The 17,566-nt window shown below is 34.9% G+C and overlaps 1 protein-coding gene across 1 annotated transcript in view; it reads left to right on the forward strand.

Moving 5' to 3' along the window:
• The window catches only part of CRPPA (CDP-L-ribitol pyrophosphorylase A), a 126,163-nt gene that overhangs the window by 56,533 nt on the left and 52,064 nt on the right, over positions 1–17,566 (forward strand). Inside the window, exons 6-8 of the mRNA XM_050890925.1 lie at positions 7,871–7,968; positions 12,732–12,821; positions 13,539–13,631. Coding sequence (XP_050746882.1) covers positions 7,871–7,968; positions 12,732–12,821; positions 13,539–13,631 — 281 coding nt within the window. The remainder of the gene's footprint in view (positions 1–7,870; positions 7,969–12,731; positions 12,822–13,538; positions 13,632–17,566) is intronic.

Consider the following 17,566-nt stretch of genomic DNA (forward strand, 5'->3'; position numbering starts at 1 on the left):
GCTAACCCCTTACTTGATCTTTACTTATCTAATATTCTGTTACTGTGGCAGCATGCAATATGTCTGTTTCAGTAACCTCAGTAGTCTTTATTGTGCCTGGTCTGTATGAAAAACTGTACTTTAAGTTTGTTGAATTTTAGATTTGCTTTTTGCTGCATTGCATGAGTTCAGGAAGGGGATGCTGTACATGTCCTTTACTCCTTATGCAAGCTGTATAATGAGTCCTCCATAGCTAATTAGGACACCCCATAACAGATTTATCTTACATAATAATTATCTTTAATGGGGTTTTGAATACACACTGTTAGCACTCCAAGTCTGCAGTTTGAGAGTTGTGCCTTATCTATTCTGTGCCCTTCAAAAGGCTTCAAATACCAGATTTTCAGGTTGATATAACATGACTTATTTTTGTAGTGGACAGTTGAGCTGTGTAAATTAATATTAGGCAAGCATTTTATTTACAGTTCATGCCACACTTAAAGCATATTTAGGGGGAGAATATATTTTTGTCCTATTCAGCATCATCCTGTTGTACCCCCATGTTGCATCATTCAGTCTCATAGTTGTTAGTTTTGCAGAAGAAATCTTAATAGCTATGTTTTGCTGTGTTGTGCTGTGCCTATGGAAGACCTTCAAGGATAGGTCACCTTCCAGAATGGCAACCATCCTACAAGCCAAGGCATGCTCAGTTAGGCCTTTCCTACTAGCTGAATAATTGACTGTATCACAGTGTCTGCTTTTCTTGAGAGTTCAGAACCCGCTATGTGGTGCTATATGAAGTGCTCCTACTTATCATTACCCTTTTGTGCTTTCTCCCACAACTTAGGTAGCTGTCTGCTGTGTGGTAGCTACTCACTGCTGTTTGTGAGCTTCTGTGTTACAGACCTGCTAGTGTCATGGAAGTGTGTCATGGAGACTGACAGCGAAACAAGCACTGCAAGAAAGTGGCATGCAATGTTTCTTCTGATGGTTTCAGTAACAGTCTCTGGAGAGAGGAAGGAACTTCTGCTGATTCCGATCTGTTCAGAGATACAAACTTGGCTAGCAGAAGTCCTCAGTGTACTAATGTGCTATTCATGGCTCGCACGAGACTCACGTGGTTGTGGATTTTCAGATACTGTTCCCCCTTAGAGTAATCATCAGGATGGGTTTTCTGGATATCTACCTCCTCTTTTTCCTTTCCTTCTCTTTTCCTTTTCCTTCTTTGGCATGATGATGAGATGGCAGGAACTCCAGAAAGGCATATTTATGGCAGGAATACCTGCCTTCCCATGTGGAATTTACTGTCTTTTGCCTTGTAAAACCCCTTTCTTTTACTTTTGCTTGGCACTGGCTACTACTGTGTCTGTAACCTTGCTGAGCATAGCTAGCAGCAATCTTTCCTACCTATATGGAGAAGAGGGTGCCTCTTCCTGACATTATATATCACTTTGAGTATAAATGGTGTTACCCCTGGGATGGTGTTCTACATGATGGTTCTTCTTTGTGTCAAGTTGTTGAAGAGGACACAGGACTGAAATGCAGCATTGCACACTGGATACTACAGTCCTGTATCACATACTTGGGTGGATTCAGACTCCAGGTTCAGGCCACGTAGAGTGCCTCAAGGGGAAGTCCTGCATGACACTGTAAGGCTGGGTTGCGAGGTACCAGCTTTCGGCCTGCCACCTTGCATGCTGTCAGGGTCCTCTGGAGATGTCCCAGAAGCTACATGTGTGGGCTGGGAGACTCTAGGGTACTAAGGGCACGGGCCTCACACCGGCTCCCCACTACTGTTCCTGTCTTCACAACTGATTTCTTTATTATTAAGTGATACAATTTACTTTGCTGGATGCACATTTTATCACTGGATGAATTCAGCAGTGATGAAGAACTTTTGAGTGTACACATTTAATTTTGTGACTACAGTTCCAAATTTCATGTCATCTACAGTTATATTTATTAGTGACCGAAACTTAGTTTCCTTCAACTTCAGAGAATGACAGTTATCTTTTCTGTTAACCTATTAGTTTTATTTAGAAAATCCATTTAAACTATATTAAAAATATTTGTTTTGATGAGAATTATTCATCCAACTGTTCCCTTTCTGGTTTCAAATAGTAATTTTTTTGCTTTGAATTATGAACTTCAACAGATCTTTAAATACTTAAATTTTTATGCTAGAATGTTAAGGTTACACTTGTGCCTCTGGACAGCTTTGCTAAAGAACAGGTTCCTCATGGTTCAGTTTGACATTTTATTTTGCTATCCTGTTTATTTTTGAGGTACGCTTGCATTTCTGTCTCTTGTCCATGTATTAAATTATAGTTTTGTAATTAATCAAATTAAATACAAGAAAAATGATTATGGTAGTATGTTTGGCAATTAAATGATGTCTGAAAAAATACAGTTAATCGTGATTATAATTATGAGACTGTTTCTTCAGTGAGCTATATTACAAATGTAACTACCCAATTAATAAATCCCAAATGTTTCATAGAAGCACAGCGAGATTTTTAACTACTGGCCTAATGAGACATAATTGACAAATTTCAGCTTGCTAAACTTGACTCAGGTGGAAGTAAGAAAAACATACATGCATTCATACATTTTTGTACTTTAGATATTTATATGTATATATATCATTCATATTCAAGGCAATACAAAGAAATGTTTCACTAATGTAAATAGACTAATGAGTTATCTTTTGAGGCTGTTTTCTTAAAACATGTCTTATTAATTTGCTTATTTCCTCAAGTCTCTTTTACAACTGTATTATGAAAGTCTGAATCCTAACATCATTTGTTTTATAAACAGTAAATTTAATGCTTTTCTTTAGTTAAGCAGGTATGAACTTGTAGAATATGCAGACAAGGTGGCACATGCCTGTTTTTAATAGTCTTGAAGTAAGAAAACATCGTCTTACAATAAGGGTGACTCATCTAGAAATGTAGTTAAGATCAGGCTAATACAAAACATCCTAAAAAATTTCCATTAGGACTGCTACCCTCGGGGTAGGTATCTTTGAACTCTAGTTCCAACATGTAAACTTTAAATGGTGCTTCTCAGTAGAAGTTTGTAACTTAGAGTTTGACTCTCTCTCTTCCTCCTTTTTCTTTTCTTAAGGGCCCTTCTTCTGCAATGACTTTTTCACAAGAGTGTGCACTTGCAGATTGGATATTTTGCCCTCACATTTGGCTAAATAACTATCTGCTGATGCAGATACAATTATGTTTTGCAAGTGCCAAGAAAAATATTGTAATGCCTTCAAACTGTTTATGACTATCAGGAGCTACATACTATGTTTTGTGTTATATGAAGAACCCACGTGACTTTTTATAAAAAAAATAAAAAATGGACATAAGCCTTGTTTATCAAAGGACAGATATCTTACTTGAGGTAGGCTGCATTTTCATGGGCACACTCATTAACCTGTGGCTGTTCTCTGCTGTGAGGCAAAGACATGGACTGGCAGGTGGGGAGGTACTCCTCAGAATAGTTACTGTCAGGTGAAAACAACCCTCTTCCTTGTCTTCTACCACAAAATCTTCCTCTCTTTCTTGTATACTGATATTGGTAGGGGCAGTGTCAAGTTTTGCTTTTGGTTTTTGTGGCTACAGAGAAATGTGGAATGGATAAACAAAAAAATTGTTAGATATTTTTGATTACCTACGTTATATGAATAACAATTTCAACTCATTCTGTTGAGCAAGAATGAACTAAATGCTTGGCAGTACTTATTTCATTTTTCTTGTGTTTACAGTGGTAGAAACATCTCTGTTCTGAGATACTAAAAATGCCAGGGAGAATCATACTGAATTTCCAGACCAGTCAAGCCATTCCTGTGTAGCAAGTGAAAATGGAATTCTGATAAATGAATTTACTATTTTGAATTCACTGCAAACTTCAAAAGTATTTTGATGAATAGGATGTGCTTCCAGAACAGTAGGAATTGTAATGACAGACCAAGAATGGCATGGTATGAACATATGTTTACAAAAACAAGTGTATGTATACACATATATGTGCAATTAAGAGAAAAAATTTATGTCTGTAGGCTAAAACCTATTTGCCATTCAGATGCATTTTTATTCTTATGGTATGTATTCCCTAGGATATGATATTTATGATCTTTATTCAAACAAAGTATTATTTTAATTGCTGCTTGTTTGTGGCATGCTTTTCAGGGTAAACTTTTAAGTCATTCATTAGAGTACACTTAATACATTATCTAACTAAGGTAGTTCCATAAACATGCACACATTTTAGTTTAGAATTTTGGATGAGATCCTGGGATAAAGACTGTAACAGGTGTTACTGAATAATAATGTGATCTAAAGCTTTCAGGATACCAAACAATGGCACATAAAAATTGAAAATGAAGTTTTCTGCTGGAGAGGGAAGGAGGTTTAACGGAACAAATTCTGAAATCCTGTATCAAGTTTATCTTTAATGAAGAAAATTCCTACTCCTTTCCTGACAGAGAAATTTAATGTTTAACCTAACAGAATTTGGCAGTGTAAAGTTTTAACTATTTTTAATTTTATGCAAAAAATATGCTCTGAGTGGATGTTAAATGTGATGCAGTATGGGGAGGGTTACTCCATAATCAGGTACAGCTGGAAAGAAGGCAAGAGTAAATGGCAGACATGTACTGGGAAGAGGAGGTTTCCAGGGAAATAATAAATTTAAAGTAGAGGAAGAGGAAGCCAAAGCAAGAGAGAGATTTTGATAGGTAATGTAATAGCGAGAGAAAAAAAAATAAAAGGTTGGGCAGATGAAAAGGAAGATACAGTGTGAAAGTAGGGAAGAAAAGTAGAACAATGGTGCATGGTGGGAGGACAAGAGGTAACAGGCAGAAACTGAACCAAGGGAAGTTCCAACTCAATAAAAGGAAAAACTTTCACCATGAGGACAAACAAGCAGTGAACAGGTTGCCTGGAGAGGTTGTGCAGTCTCCGTCCTCAAAGGTTTTCAAGTGCCAGGGGAGTAAGAGGCTGAGCGATCAGGCCTGACCTCATGGGTGATCCTGCTTTGAGCAGAAGTTTGGACTGGAGACCTCCTGAGGTCCCCTCCAGCCTGAATTATCCAGCGGTCTGATGAAAAACAAGATTTTGTTACCGGAGTATTAAAATTCTTCGTGACATGGCCATGGCGTGGCTTTCCAGAATGACTGTTTTGTTCACCCAGACAGACTTCTGAAAACCAGGAATGAAATGCAGCACGCAGTTAGCTTTACTGGCAGTCAGCAGAACTCATGAAATCTGTGGAGTTACGAGCCAGTGCTCGAGCTGTGCTCACTGGGTTCAGGGTGATTACACTGAGTGACAGAGAGCTCCATCAGCTTACCAGAGGTGCGACACAGGCAGTCTCAGGGAGGAAGGCTCCATTCGGCCTTCCTTCCCACAATACAGCAAAGGTGCAGACAGTCTAAATGAACATATAGTTCTTTTTGGCCACTTGAAACAGTTGGGATTTAAATGGAAATTGAGTTTTAAACCTCAACTAGAACAGAACTGTTGCTTTGCTATGATGATTTTATAAACGATGATTTCCCAGACTTCATTTTTCTTGATCATTTAAAAGCATGCAGCATCTTTTCAATGTGTGTATTTTCATTACTTTAAATTTTTTCGTACTTTATTAATAGACTTTCCCCCTATAATATTACATTCCTCCTCCAGATTAAAACTACATTTTTTTCATACTTCATTCAATTTTGCTTTCTTCTTTATTAAATTCAACCTGCAAATCTTAGTCACTTTTTTGGTAGTTGTCTCTCCTTTCTCATTTACATTACAGGAAGTTAGAGGTTTAAGGGGGCTGGGGAGAGGAGTGAGATGGGCTTTTATAGTTGCAGTCTTTGAGCAGCCTCTTGTGAGGTTACTTTTGACACTTGCTGTTGATAACTGACTTCTTTTTAAAAAGAACTGTCTGAGCATAAGTTATGGTGCCTTTTTGGATACCACAGCCTTCTTCCACATGTGGATTTTTGTAATAGCTCCAATCTGACCTTCTTCATTAAATTACTTAGTTCAATAGAATCTGAGTTCTTGAAATCTGATATGCTAGTCTGGTTTATTATGTACATCTATCTTGTATCTGCAGTGTATCTGCATTCCGTGTACAGTACTAAACTCAAGTGGCTCTTGCTCTGATTTCAATCTACCCACCAGTTTCTTTCTGCTGATAAGAAATTAATTCAATATGGTTTCCCATTGACCCATTTTTTAGACTGTAAAGTTATCCTGTCTTAAGTAGAAGCCAACTTTGATGCATGTTCTGTATATTTTTTTGCCCAGTGAATCTATGGGAAGATAATTTCTCCCACTGTTGTGGTATACTGTGATTTCCAGTCCTGTGAGAACTAGCCATGCATTTTTTTAATTCTTGCTTTCATCTCGTTGTGATGGTTTATAAGCAGATGTTTATTGTTCTCTCTTTCTTCCCCCCTCCCCATTCGTGCTAACTTAATACAAAGCCAGTTGCTACCACTATTTTCATTGTCACGTTATAAATATTGGACATAATAAATGCCCATGATTCATAAAATCATTGTAATTATCTTTTGGGATCCTCGGTCATTAATTCACTTTTCCTGCTCACAAAAAATTGTTTAAAAATCACAAGTCACTTTCCAATAATGTTAAATCTGCAGCAGCTTTAAAATTAATTTTCAGGTCTGTATGTCTATTTTTGTAAAGAAGTCTTTGAGTTTACAATAGAAAGTGAGATGTTTACTTAAGTAATGCATCTGATTGAACTTATTGTGTGGTATGTAATTATAAAAAAACCTTTCCACATGCAACAAATATGTATCTTTATATTCAGACTTGTTTGAAGAGCAGTTAGGCCATATTTTTATAATTTCTTTTATGTCTTTCACTACTAATTTATTTTGTGGTGGTATTTGGTATATTTATGTCCCTGAAGTTTCATTGAAGTCTGCTTTAAGCATAATTAGACTTTACATTTATGAAATTTCTAGCTGCTTATGGAATGGCTACCCCAAAGACATTGGAAATCTTATGTTTTGGTCTGCATATTAATTCAACAGCTAAAGGATAAAATCCTGAATTAGAAGCGAGAGTTTCAGACTTGAATTATTTTGATTTGTTTGCTTAAAGAAAGGAAAATGCTCACTGAATCTTGAAACTGTAGTCAACAACAAGAGAAAATACTAATTTTCTGAAATATTTGCTTTATGGAGCAGATCAGGCAATAACTTGAAACTGTTGTTCTTGGTATCAACAAAATATTATATTTTTTCCCCCACCAGTAAAAGATCTAAGAAGTTCCCCATGCCAAGATCTTTGTCACTGACTCTGCAACTTTTTTGATATTGAGGTGAACAGTTATATCTGCTATCTCCCTGAACAGTATTTTCAAGACTTTTTTTTTTTTTTTTGCTATTACATATTATATATTGTTGGGAAGCGGATTTATGCTATCTCCTGGGGTTTTTTTGCTTTTCTCAATATTGCTGACACTGCATGTAGTGATCTGTTGAAGTGATAAGTGGTATGAAGTTTTCAAAAACTCATGTTCCTGGTTGTCATCTAGTGTCAGTAATGTGGACCTGAACAAATACCTTTTCATAGAAGTCCCTTATTTAAATGGGCTTTGGGGACAGGCCTTATGTGATGTTTTCACGTTGTACAAAATAATAGAAAATAGAATATGAATTTTATATTTGAGATGTATGTTATATAAATTATGTAGTTATATTAACTGTGCCTTGAAATAAGTCATCTTAAAATTAAATTTACAGCTGTTGAAAAGGTTCTGTCAAGAGACAGCAGTATATGGATTGAAGGTAATGTTTAGCAGATTAGTAACTTTGATTGATTTTTCTTTGCATGAAATACTAAGGGTTTTTTCTTGATCACAGACAACCTATCACAACAAGTTTGTGTTATTACCGATGTGAAGGAAGCTGTTGCACAAGTAGGTTTTCTCCTTCATGAATCTCTGAAAAGCCAAATAAAAGTAAGTACAACTCTATGGCTGTAAACTGTACTATTAATTTAATGTTTCTGGTTGTCACAACTCGTAAGAAATAGTCTAAATGATGTGAATACAGAAACTGAGACCTCCTGTGTCACTGTAGTATTTATTACAAGGGATTAACACCAGGTGTGGAAGTTACCAAGAAAGAAGCATCTTCTGCCCAATTATGCTGTAGAGGGGGATCTTACAGATCCTCTTAAAATGTATATATTAGATTAGAGGAGAAATTGGATCCAGACAAGAGAGAGGCCATTTTCTTTAGATTTTATGAATTCAGTAAGCCCAAATTGTTACAAATACGTTACAGAGGAAATGCTTTTGTTACTTTGAAGTCTGAATTAAAGTCTGAACCAATTAAAGAGTAAGTTGTATTCTTGCAGAGCTGCAAAAGCAAAGTCAAATTAATAAGCCTTTTTGCATAGAGATAAGGATACATTTCACTCACAGTGAATGCTCATTGAAGCCTTTGCTGAAGGATATTGGTGGAATTTTCTACTGGCATTTAACTATCTTTTCCTTTTTCATTATTCCTACTAATAGAACTATCACATATTTTCATTCTCCCAAAGGTGATTAACATTTGGTAATTGCTTAAATCTTGACTGATCTTGGGGTGATGCTTAATTATATCTTATGTGATGATATCACATCTTTCTGTTACCCAGAGAAACAGACGGGGAATAGCTGTTCAAAAATACAGGTTTCCTGATTTGCATAACATTACTTCTGTAATGGTTTTATTCATGTCTGTTGATCTTCTGCATTGTGTGCTTAGTTAATAGTAGGATGTTCTTCTGTAGCAAATAGTATTGCTATTTTATAGGTAGAAATGTTATTAGATGTTGTACTTACAGTTTTTGTTTGGAAAGGATTGTATTTAGTATGGAAAATGATGCTTTATGTCTATTAAATGTCTACATTTAAAAGTGCAAAACATTAGCAGAGTTGAATGAGATCTTTTCTTGTCTGAATAGCTCTGTAATGGAGCAGAAGTATGTTTCCATTTCACTGATACCAGATCCATTGCTATTTTTCCTTTTTTCTCTCCATTTAAAATATTCTGCCATTACTAGGAAGACATCACTTACCCGTATTAGAACAAAAGTACTTCTTTAAGTCTTGACTTATCTATATATTATGTTTGCATGTAACCACTTTAATCATACCATGAGAAACACTTCCAAGCAGTAAGAAAGGTCAAAGAATGCATTTTGTTTGATCAGCCAACACTGTGACTCCAAACTTAGCAACCTCAAATCAGACTGGCACCAAAACTAGTTAAAATTTACAACATGTTTCCAAATTTTCATTGCAAAACCAGTTAATTGATGGGTTGGTCAGGCATCTGAACCTACGGTGCATTAGAATAAAACACATGTAAAATGACCACAAACAAGGTAAAGAAGGCATAAAATGAAGGGATTCCTACTGATATGGGACTGAATTTTTCTGATGGCGCTATTAAATCAGTTTATTTAGTTGGTGATTTCTAGCACTGTTCTTCTCTTTTTTGATCCATGTTTTCTTTCCTCATAATGAAATTGATTGTTAAATTTCTCTTCAACACTTTCAAAACTTTCCTGCAAAGTGACACCTGCCAAAGAACTCCATTAAGATCCCTGTCTTGTATTGTTCCTTGAAACATCCTTAGTCATTCATTTTATGAACCCTTGGATTGAAAATCTGTAAAAACTAATATTTATGTATTGAATGTCTTGTTTTTAAACAGTAAAATCTCTAAGAGTTAATTTTTAACCTTACCAATATACAGAACTTCTAAATTTGAAGCACCTTAGAAAGAATATATCCACTGGCCTATGATTTCTCAAGTGAAGCACAGTAAACTTGTGAGAGAGAGATTTGACTCTGTACAACGTGATAATTATTTTAAGCAAGTGAAAAGTACTGCACTGAAAGCTGGGCCTTTTCAAAGGGCTAATTGGAGGGTAATTGATCTAAATAAGACACTAATTGGGAATCATTCAGTAGAGTACATATTATCTGAAATTTAAACTAACAGTGGTCAATATTTTAACATTTTAGATAGTTTTGACATTCTGGTTCTTAGTAGCAGCCATATTTACTTGTAAGATATTTGTTAACTTCTAGATGTATCCTTAAAGAAGAATTCAAAAGAAATTTTGTTAGAGGGATTTCTGAGAGAGACCCCAATAACATGATAATGCCAATAACAGGGGAAAAAAGACCTGAAAATTGAACTGATGAGATAAAGAAAATGAAAATAAAAGCTTTTCTAAAAACAAACAAACAAACAAAATTAAGGCAACAGTTATTGCTTGCAAAGTACTTCAAGAGTAAGTATTTGAATCAGTGTTACTGTAAACTGTATAACTAATAAATGAATGTTTTGCAGAAGATATCTTACTGTGAAAGACATAAGTTGAGTCTTTCCTAAAGTTTGTTATTTAGCCCTTTCTTTTGAAGCAAGCAAACCTAAATGGGGGCTGAAGGTGTTTTCTTCTGTGACTGGAAATTAGGTACTCCTGCTTATTCAGTGACAAGGTGCTCCTGTCACATGAAATGTAATCAACTGGATGAAGTTGTGTGTTATTTTTGTGACTGGATAAATATCCACAAGCAGTATATAAAAATATTTGGTTGTTTTCAATTAGGAAATGAATCAGTGTTTCACTAGTAGAAATTCACTAATTTCTTGATCATTGCGTTGTCCTTCTGCTGGATTGGTATGAATTGTGATTTTAAATTCTGATATAATTTAACTGTTACAGATCCCCAATGTCCTGGTATTATTTTTTGATTTTATGAAAGTGGATGTTGAATAAAGTTGAAACTTCAGCACAGGGCATCTGATAACTAGAAAAACATTAAAGAAAACTTATTTAGTATTCCTGTCTTCATGTTCATAAAAACTTACCATCTCCATTTCCTTACGCTAGCTGAATATCAGTTGCTACAATGACCAGAAGTGATTAAACAAATCCATATACTTTTTTCTATTTGAACACTGAAACATTATGTGACAAACACTTTTTACTGAGGTGGTATTTTTAGGTAGTTTTTGCTCTCTCATGTAGCTGATAACTTTAATTAATATTAGTTTTAATTTAAAAAATACTTTTACATAGGATACTAACATGCCAAATAGAATAAGAATTAATTTTAGTTAATTGATGTGCATTGAAGCTTCTAGTTAGGCAGCTGTGTTTACTTTTCCAAGAGAGAAATCTGATTTAATTTTTGCTGGATAATATGGCTGTAAAACAAAGGCTTAGTGTACTGCTTTATCAAATTGTTCAAGTTAAATCAAAACTCTGATACACTAAATTAATTTTTAAATGTTCAGGAATACTGAAGCATCGTGTATTGTAATATCTCAAGGAAAAAAAAAAAGTAGGCCTTCTCCCTTGAGTCATGTTCCATTTACCTTCTGAAAAGACTCTGGCATGTAGTATGCTCCTGTTCATCTAAGTATGTGCAAGGTTGTAAAGGTACTGGGGATTTCTGATTTTACTTCTCCAGAAGTTCAAGCAAGGAGAGCCCTGAAGTATTGCATTTTTAAAGTGTTTTAAGTAACTCTTGCCTTCTGTGATTTTTTTTTTGTTTTTTTGAAATCTCTTTAAAATACTAAATGTCAACTATTTGGTGCAGTGTTCTCAAATTTTCAACATTTAGATGTTACTAAAATCTCTGATGCATAAATATCAACTTTTGAGTTTCAAACCACCTTCCTTTGCAAACAAGTTAGCTCCCCAACTATTACAAAAATAAACAAATACAGCTTTAGATAACAGCACAAAGCCTTTTTAAATGTTGTATTTGGTACTTCTGTTGGATTGTGGATTAGGTGACATTTCGAGGGAACACAGCAGTGTATTGCTTCTATTGTTTGCTGCTATATATAATATGTCTTCTGGGCAGAAATAAAGCTCATTTGAGCAGTGGAACAGTGAGGTTTGCTGGTTTAGTAGAAGCAACACGAAGATTTTTTTTGCCTTATTTTCAAGGTTTTTTTCATTGACTTCATAGTGTTATCTTCTCTTAGGGAACAAATTCCCCTTCTGCTACCTGGTTTGCTGTTTTACTTAAGGCAATCCTGAAGCTGATAATGTAGTAGAATCTACTTTTTATTTTAATTAGGATAAGATCATTTCTTAGCTGGTGTTACAGTTAAAGGTTGCAAAATAAGTATGTCTGTGATTAAGACAGTATTTTAAAGTATTCATTGAGGAAATTCTTTTCAGGAGAAATTCTAAATGAGTCTTGTCATATGCAGAATCCTAGAATACCTGTGCACCTGGTCTTTCATACGTACTTCTTAATTTATTTTATTTTTAGTTGCATGAAGACAAAATATATATGTATTTGAATATTATAGAGACTTTCTCAGGATTAGAGGTCTAAAATCATTAGATCGTCTTAATCCTATCAACAGTGTTTCCATCGCTGGGAACAGCTGAACATCCTAACCCAGGCAAGAAGCACTAGTGTCTGATACTTTCAGGGCTGTTTCTGGAATGGCTCCCCCTAGCAGTATGCTTCAGCAAAAACTTGCAGAAAAAACTGCAGGGTGTTGGACTCCATGCTTCACTGTTGAGTCACCTAAAAATTTGAGCAATTTTTAATTCTTGTCGTGGAAATAGTAACTGCCAGTTTTAAATCCTTTGAATGAACAAACTCTGCCGTAATGGTGGAAGCTTTAGCAGATAGTTACGGCTGAAGTCAAATTTGTGACATAGTAATTTTTTTTTTTTTCTTATCAGGTTGAAGCTATATCAATATCTCTAAGTAAAAATGATAGCCATCTACAAAATATCTTTTCAGGACAGTGCTACAATTTTGTTTGCATAAATGTAAGTAGTAAGGATGCATGCTTGTAGTTTTGAACTTAAACTTATTAGTAATGGTAAATAATAATTACATATTTGAATAATAAGTTGTTTTTTATTTCTGTCCTCTTGGTGTATCCATTCCAATGTTTGGTGTTTCTGATGAGCACCAAACTAGACCTTTGAGATACTGGTCCGTTCTTTCTCTCTTGGTTCTGCACTTCCATCAGTATGTTGTTAAACCAGCCATGAATTCTTGAACAAGAGGGATGCAACTGAAAGTAGTTTAAAATTTCCTGTCATAGATATTGTATTGAAATGAATTGTCTCAAGAAGAGGTATGTCATATGTGTAGTAATCTAACTGTGCATTGCTACCATGGTCTAAATTAATGTTTCCCATTTTGGACACATGCATGTCATGCAATGTGTATTTGAGTCCCTGTATGGGAACAGGAAGGTTTTAGATGAACCATATCTGAGACCAGTCAAGACCCTTAAGCTTGTTATATATGTATTTCTTAAGGGTAATATTATTAATCTCAATGTTTTTCAAACAGCTACAACTTTACCAGACAAAAGCATTACAAATATATTAGAACCAATCAACCAATCAAAGAAAACCCCCCAAAACCAAAAAAGTGATGTATCTTTTTTTGGTAAATAACAGGTGTTTGAGTTCCATTTTTATGAAATAATTGTTTGACGTTTTCAGTAATTCTAAACATTCATTTTCATTTAGGATAAAAAGTATGCCATTCAAGAAACCCAGCAACTAGTGGATATGTTGGAAAAATCAAATATTCCTCTCTTATATCGAGTTGTCCTTATTTTGGTAGGTAACTCCTGTAAGTTACTGTAGAAAGCATGTAATGAAATATTTTTAAATGTTAGACTAGGTTTAAACTGCTGCTAGCTCTGAATAAAATTGTAAATTTGAACTGTAAATTGGACTGTAAAGAGCATCATTTGCACTTCAGCAAATGTACTGCATGCTGTCAGGAAATAAACCAACACTAGCAAATGGCAATTTATTAGTTATCTATTTCTGTGAAAGACTCATTGTGGCTAGTCTTATTGAACTGTTAACTCCTGCTTTGCTGTTGTGCTCCATCTCTGTTGGGGATGCTGCCAATGATGTACTCTGCTTGAATGCTCAGTTGAAACAGAATTAAGTGGCTTTTTTTCTATGCTGTGTGGTTTACTCAAAGTTTTAAAATTATTGTTGCTTTTCTGATCCCAGTATTAAAAATTAACTTTGAAGTACTTTGCAAAATAACTTTAATCCATACTTTACTTATTCAGATATTGTAAGACTGAAAAATCTATTCTGGCATGTGGCAAAAGTTTTAAAGTGTATTTTTGGCTGAAATTCTCATTATTTGAATATTGCTGCCAGAATAATTTAACAGTTCATGTGGACGACAGCTGAAGGTGTACATGACTTTTATTTTACTCAGACTGTTAAAAAGGAGAAAATATGAGTAGATTTGAAAGTCTCCGTGCAGTGTTACAAGATCCAATTAATTCTGTCATTATGTTTTCTGGCTTAATAGGTAGGGATGAGAATTATTGGGTGGATTGAGTGTCATTAATGCCATATGTCACAAGGAGTGTGCCTCTGGACTACGTTTATTATATTCTACAGCAATAACACAAGATAATATATTGTGATTTTAAAATATAATTCCATATATAAAACTCTTGAAAATAGTTATTTTGCATGGGGCCTGAATAGTTTCTGAAGTGCATAGTCTAGTGATCTGGAGGTAAAACTGAGCATTTACTTCTCAATTTTAGGCTTAATCTGAAATGTAAGTGATGAAATTTCATTACTGATATAACAAATGAGATATGAAGATCAATTACTTTTACTAATGAAAAAAGTTACATCCTTACCTGTTTTATGCTGTTGTCTTGGAGTGAGCTACTGTGATTCCATGAACATCAATATTTAGCACTTTATTTCTAGACTGTCTTTTTTTCTTGACCCTATTTCTGAGGAAGTTCAGGGTAGAGCTTTAATTTTACTGAATTTTCAAAGATAAATTATTTCTGCCTTTGGTAATAAGAGCAATGACACGCCTCCAATTCTGTTGCCCATTTACAAGGCTACTGGATGTGTAGAATGCTCTTTTCTGGACTGAGAATGTTTTCAGTAGTACTTTATCAAGAACATAAAAAAAATTTCTGTCTGTGTTAAATTTTGGGGGTGTGCAGATAAAGTTGGAATAGTTAATCAACTAAGTAATACTACATGTTAAAAGCATGCTTATTTTGTGCCCGATTCATAGCTAATCTCTACTGTGGACTTTGAATTAAGTGCTTTTTTAGTGTGACACATGGAATGTGAGAGCTTTGCTTTAATAATTGTAGCTATAAAAATTCTGGACTTAATGTTTTCTGAGAAATAGGTATGAATGCAAATAATGCTTACACAAGCTCACCATAAAACTCAGGCTTTGCCCCTAAGATACTAGATCTTGAAGTCAATGTAGAATCCAGCACCATTTTTAATGAGAGTGTACTTGCTTGAGCAGCCTGCAGCATGCACAAATTATTTAGGTGGACACCTTTTAAAATAGCCTCAGGAGAAAATGATACATTTAATCCCTTTACTGTACTCCAGATCCATCAGTTGTTCCTGACAACTACTTGAAATTTCCCAAAACTAGACAGTGGGAGAAAAGTCTCATAACTAGGTGGAAGCAGATGCTAACACTTAAAACACAGATACACTTATATTTGTTAAAAGTGTCTTTAAAAAATGAAGTACCATAACTACAAAAGGGCATTTTATGCTACACTTTCAAATTTTATGGAGTTACCACACTATCTTTTAGAAATACAGGAAGGAAAAAATAGGAGAACTGGAAAGTATGTTTTAAATGACTAAAGAATTAGCTAAACAAATCATTGTCTCATATTAATCACTGGGAACTATTTAAGTCCTTTAAACTTCTGATCCCTAAAACTCATTACAGATGGTATGGCTAGGGGATAGAAACTTCCTTCAGCAGTCTTTAATTAAATTCAAAGTTGGGTGTCCTCTTCAGTAAGGCTTATGAGTGGGATTCTCCTCAGCTTTACTCTTCGCTATATGCTTCATTTAACATAAAACCTGAATGCATTGTTAGTGAAAAGACCTGTAAGACACTTTCTTTTGATGTAAAAGGGCACATTTGCCTGAGAAATATTAACGTGACTCAGAATTTTAAGCAATATGATGACATTTAAATGCATAGATTTTAGGTACTAGCTGTATGGGAAACATTATTCTTTTCTACTCTCAAAAGTAGAACTGTTCCTGGTAGTGAAGAATTGAAAGGATAAATGAGGAGAGCAGCTGCTTCCATTCTAACCTCATAATCAGGAACAGTCTAATGTAGACTTTTGTGTAATTGGAAAGTTCTTGTCTATTCTTTGATTTCAGGACACGTGTAACTTTTTCATAACAGTCTGATAATTAAGAGAATCAGTTTTATTTTTCCTTCCGATATTCAGCTTCTTTAGTTGTAAAAATGACAAGTGTTATTACTGTGTCAGATTGTCTGTTTAACCAGCCTGGGGAGAATTATCCCAGTAAAAGGATGAGCTTGCACGGGACATGATGACTTCTGTCCATATTCCCGCCTATAAATTGCCACAGATTTCAAAGTCCATCCTTTATCCTGGTGCCTGACTGGAGTTTTTTGTGGCATCTGTAAGCTGAAGCAGCAATTGGACTACTATATCTGGACATAACAGAAAAGGGAAGATGAATGTTACAGGAGAAATAGGAAGCACAGAGGTAAACTTCATGCAATTATTTGTCTACATCAAACCGGTATCCTCCCCAACTCTACTATAATCAGAAGAATCATATTCTTAAACTGACATTACTTTTCTGAGTAATACATGTTCATGTTTGTAGATGCTATGAATGGATGTGATTTTTATTTTGTTGTTATTCCTTAGGGTCAAAAAGAAAGGAATGCTAGTACTTCAGCTCTGTAGGTGCCATTATTTGCATTTCAGTACAAAAGTAACTTTGAGAAAAATGTCTTTTTAAAGCTGTGGAACAGGACAATGGTAAATAGGTGTTAGGTCATGTTCTGTCAAAATAATAGGTGCTAAAATTTCTTGTAAATAGGTGTAAATCAGCAGTACTTATCCTTGTTTTGGGTAAAAAATAACAAAATAATGAGCGTTTGACAATTAATTTCTGCCTGTGTAGTAGAAGACAATAGGTTTGCTCCTGCTGAATATGCACTTAGACAGTAAACAGCTTTTTAAAAAGTGTTGCAAGGGAAAATGAGTAAAAACCTATTATCTGTCAGGATAAATGGAACATAAGATACAAAGGGAACTTGAAATAATTTTCCCAAGCACAGATCTCTGGGGCTACCTCTATACTCCTACCTCTCTGTAGTACTTACAGATAAGCTTTATATTGGTGAAATCAGTCAGCCAGAAAAATATTTTTTCTTTCTTTTAAAGGGGAAGGTATTTCTGCTATTAATAGATGCTGAAACTTTATATGTACAAATCATCATCCTTAATTTTGATTTCTACAGTTAATAAAAACTTTGTAAAGTAAACTGATTAAACTGTGGAGCACATAAGCCTTGGGAAAGGGTTGAGCTAGTTGATACCTCCCTGGAGATACCAGTTCAGGTCCTGTAAGACCCACCATGTTTGTGCACCATCCCTGCTGGATATGAGACCAGCCTTTCCCTGCCCAAAAGCTCAGGATAGTCATATCCCTACCTTCTTTTGAAGTAGTTTCTG

Source organism: Gymnogyps californianus, chromosome 2 (assembly GCF_018139145.2).
Source record: "Gymnogyps californianus isolate 813 chromosome 2, ASM1813914v2, whole genome shotgun sequence".
Lineage (NCBI taxonomy): Eukaryota > Metazoa > Chordata > Aves > Accipitriformes > Cathartidae > Gymnogyps > Gymnogyps californianus.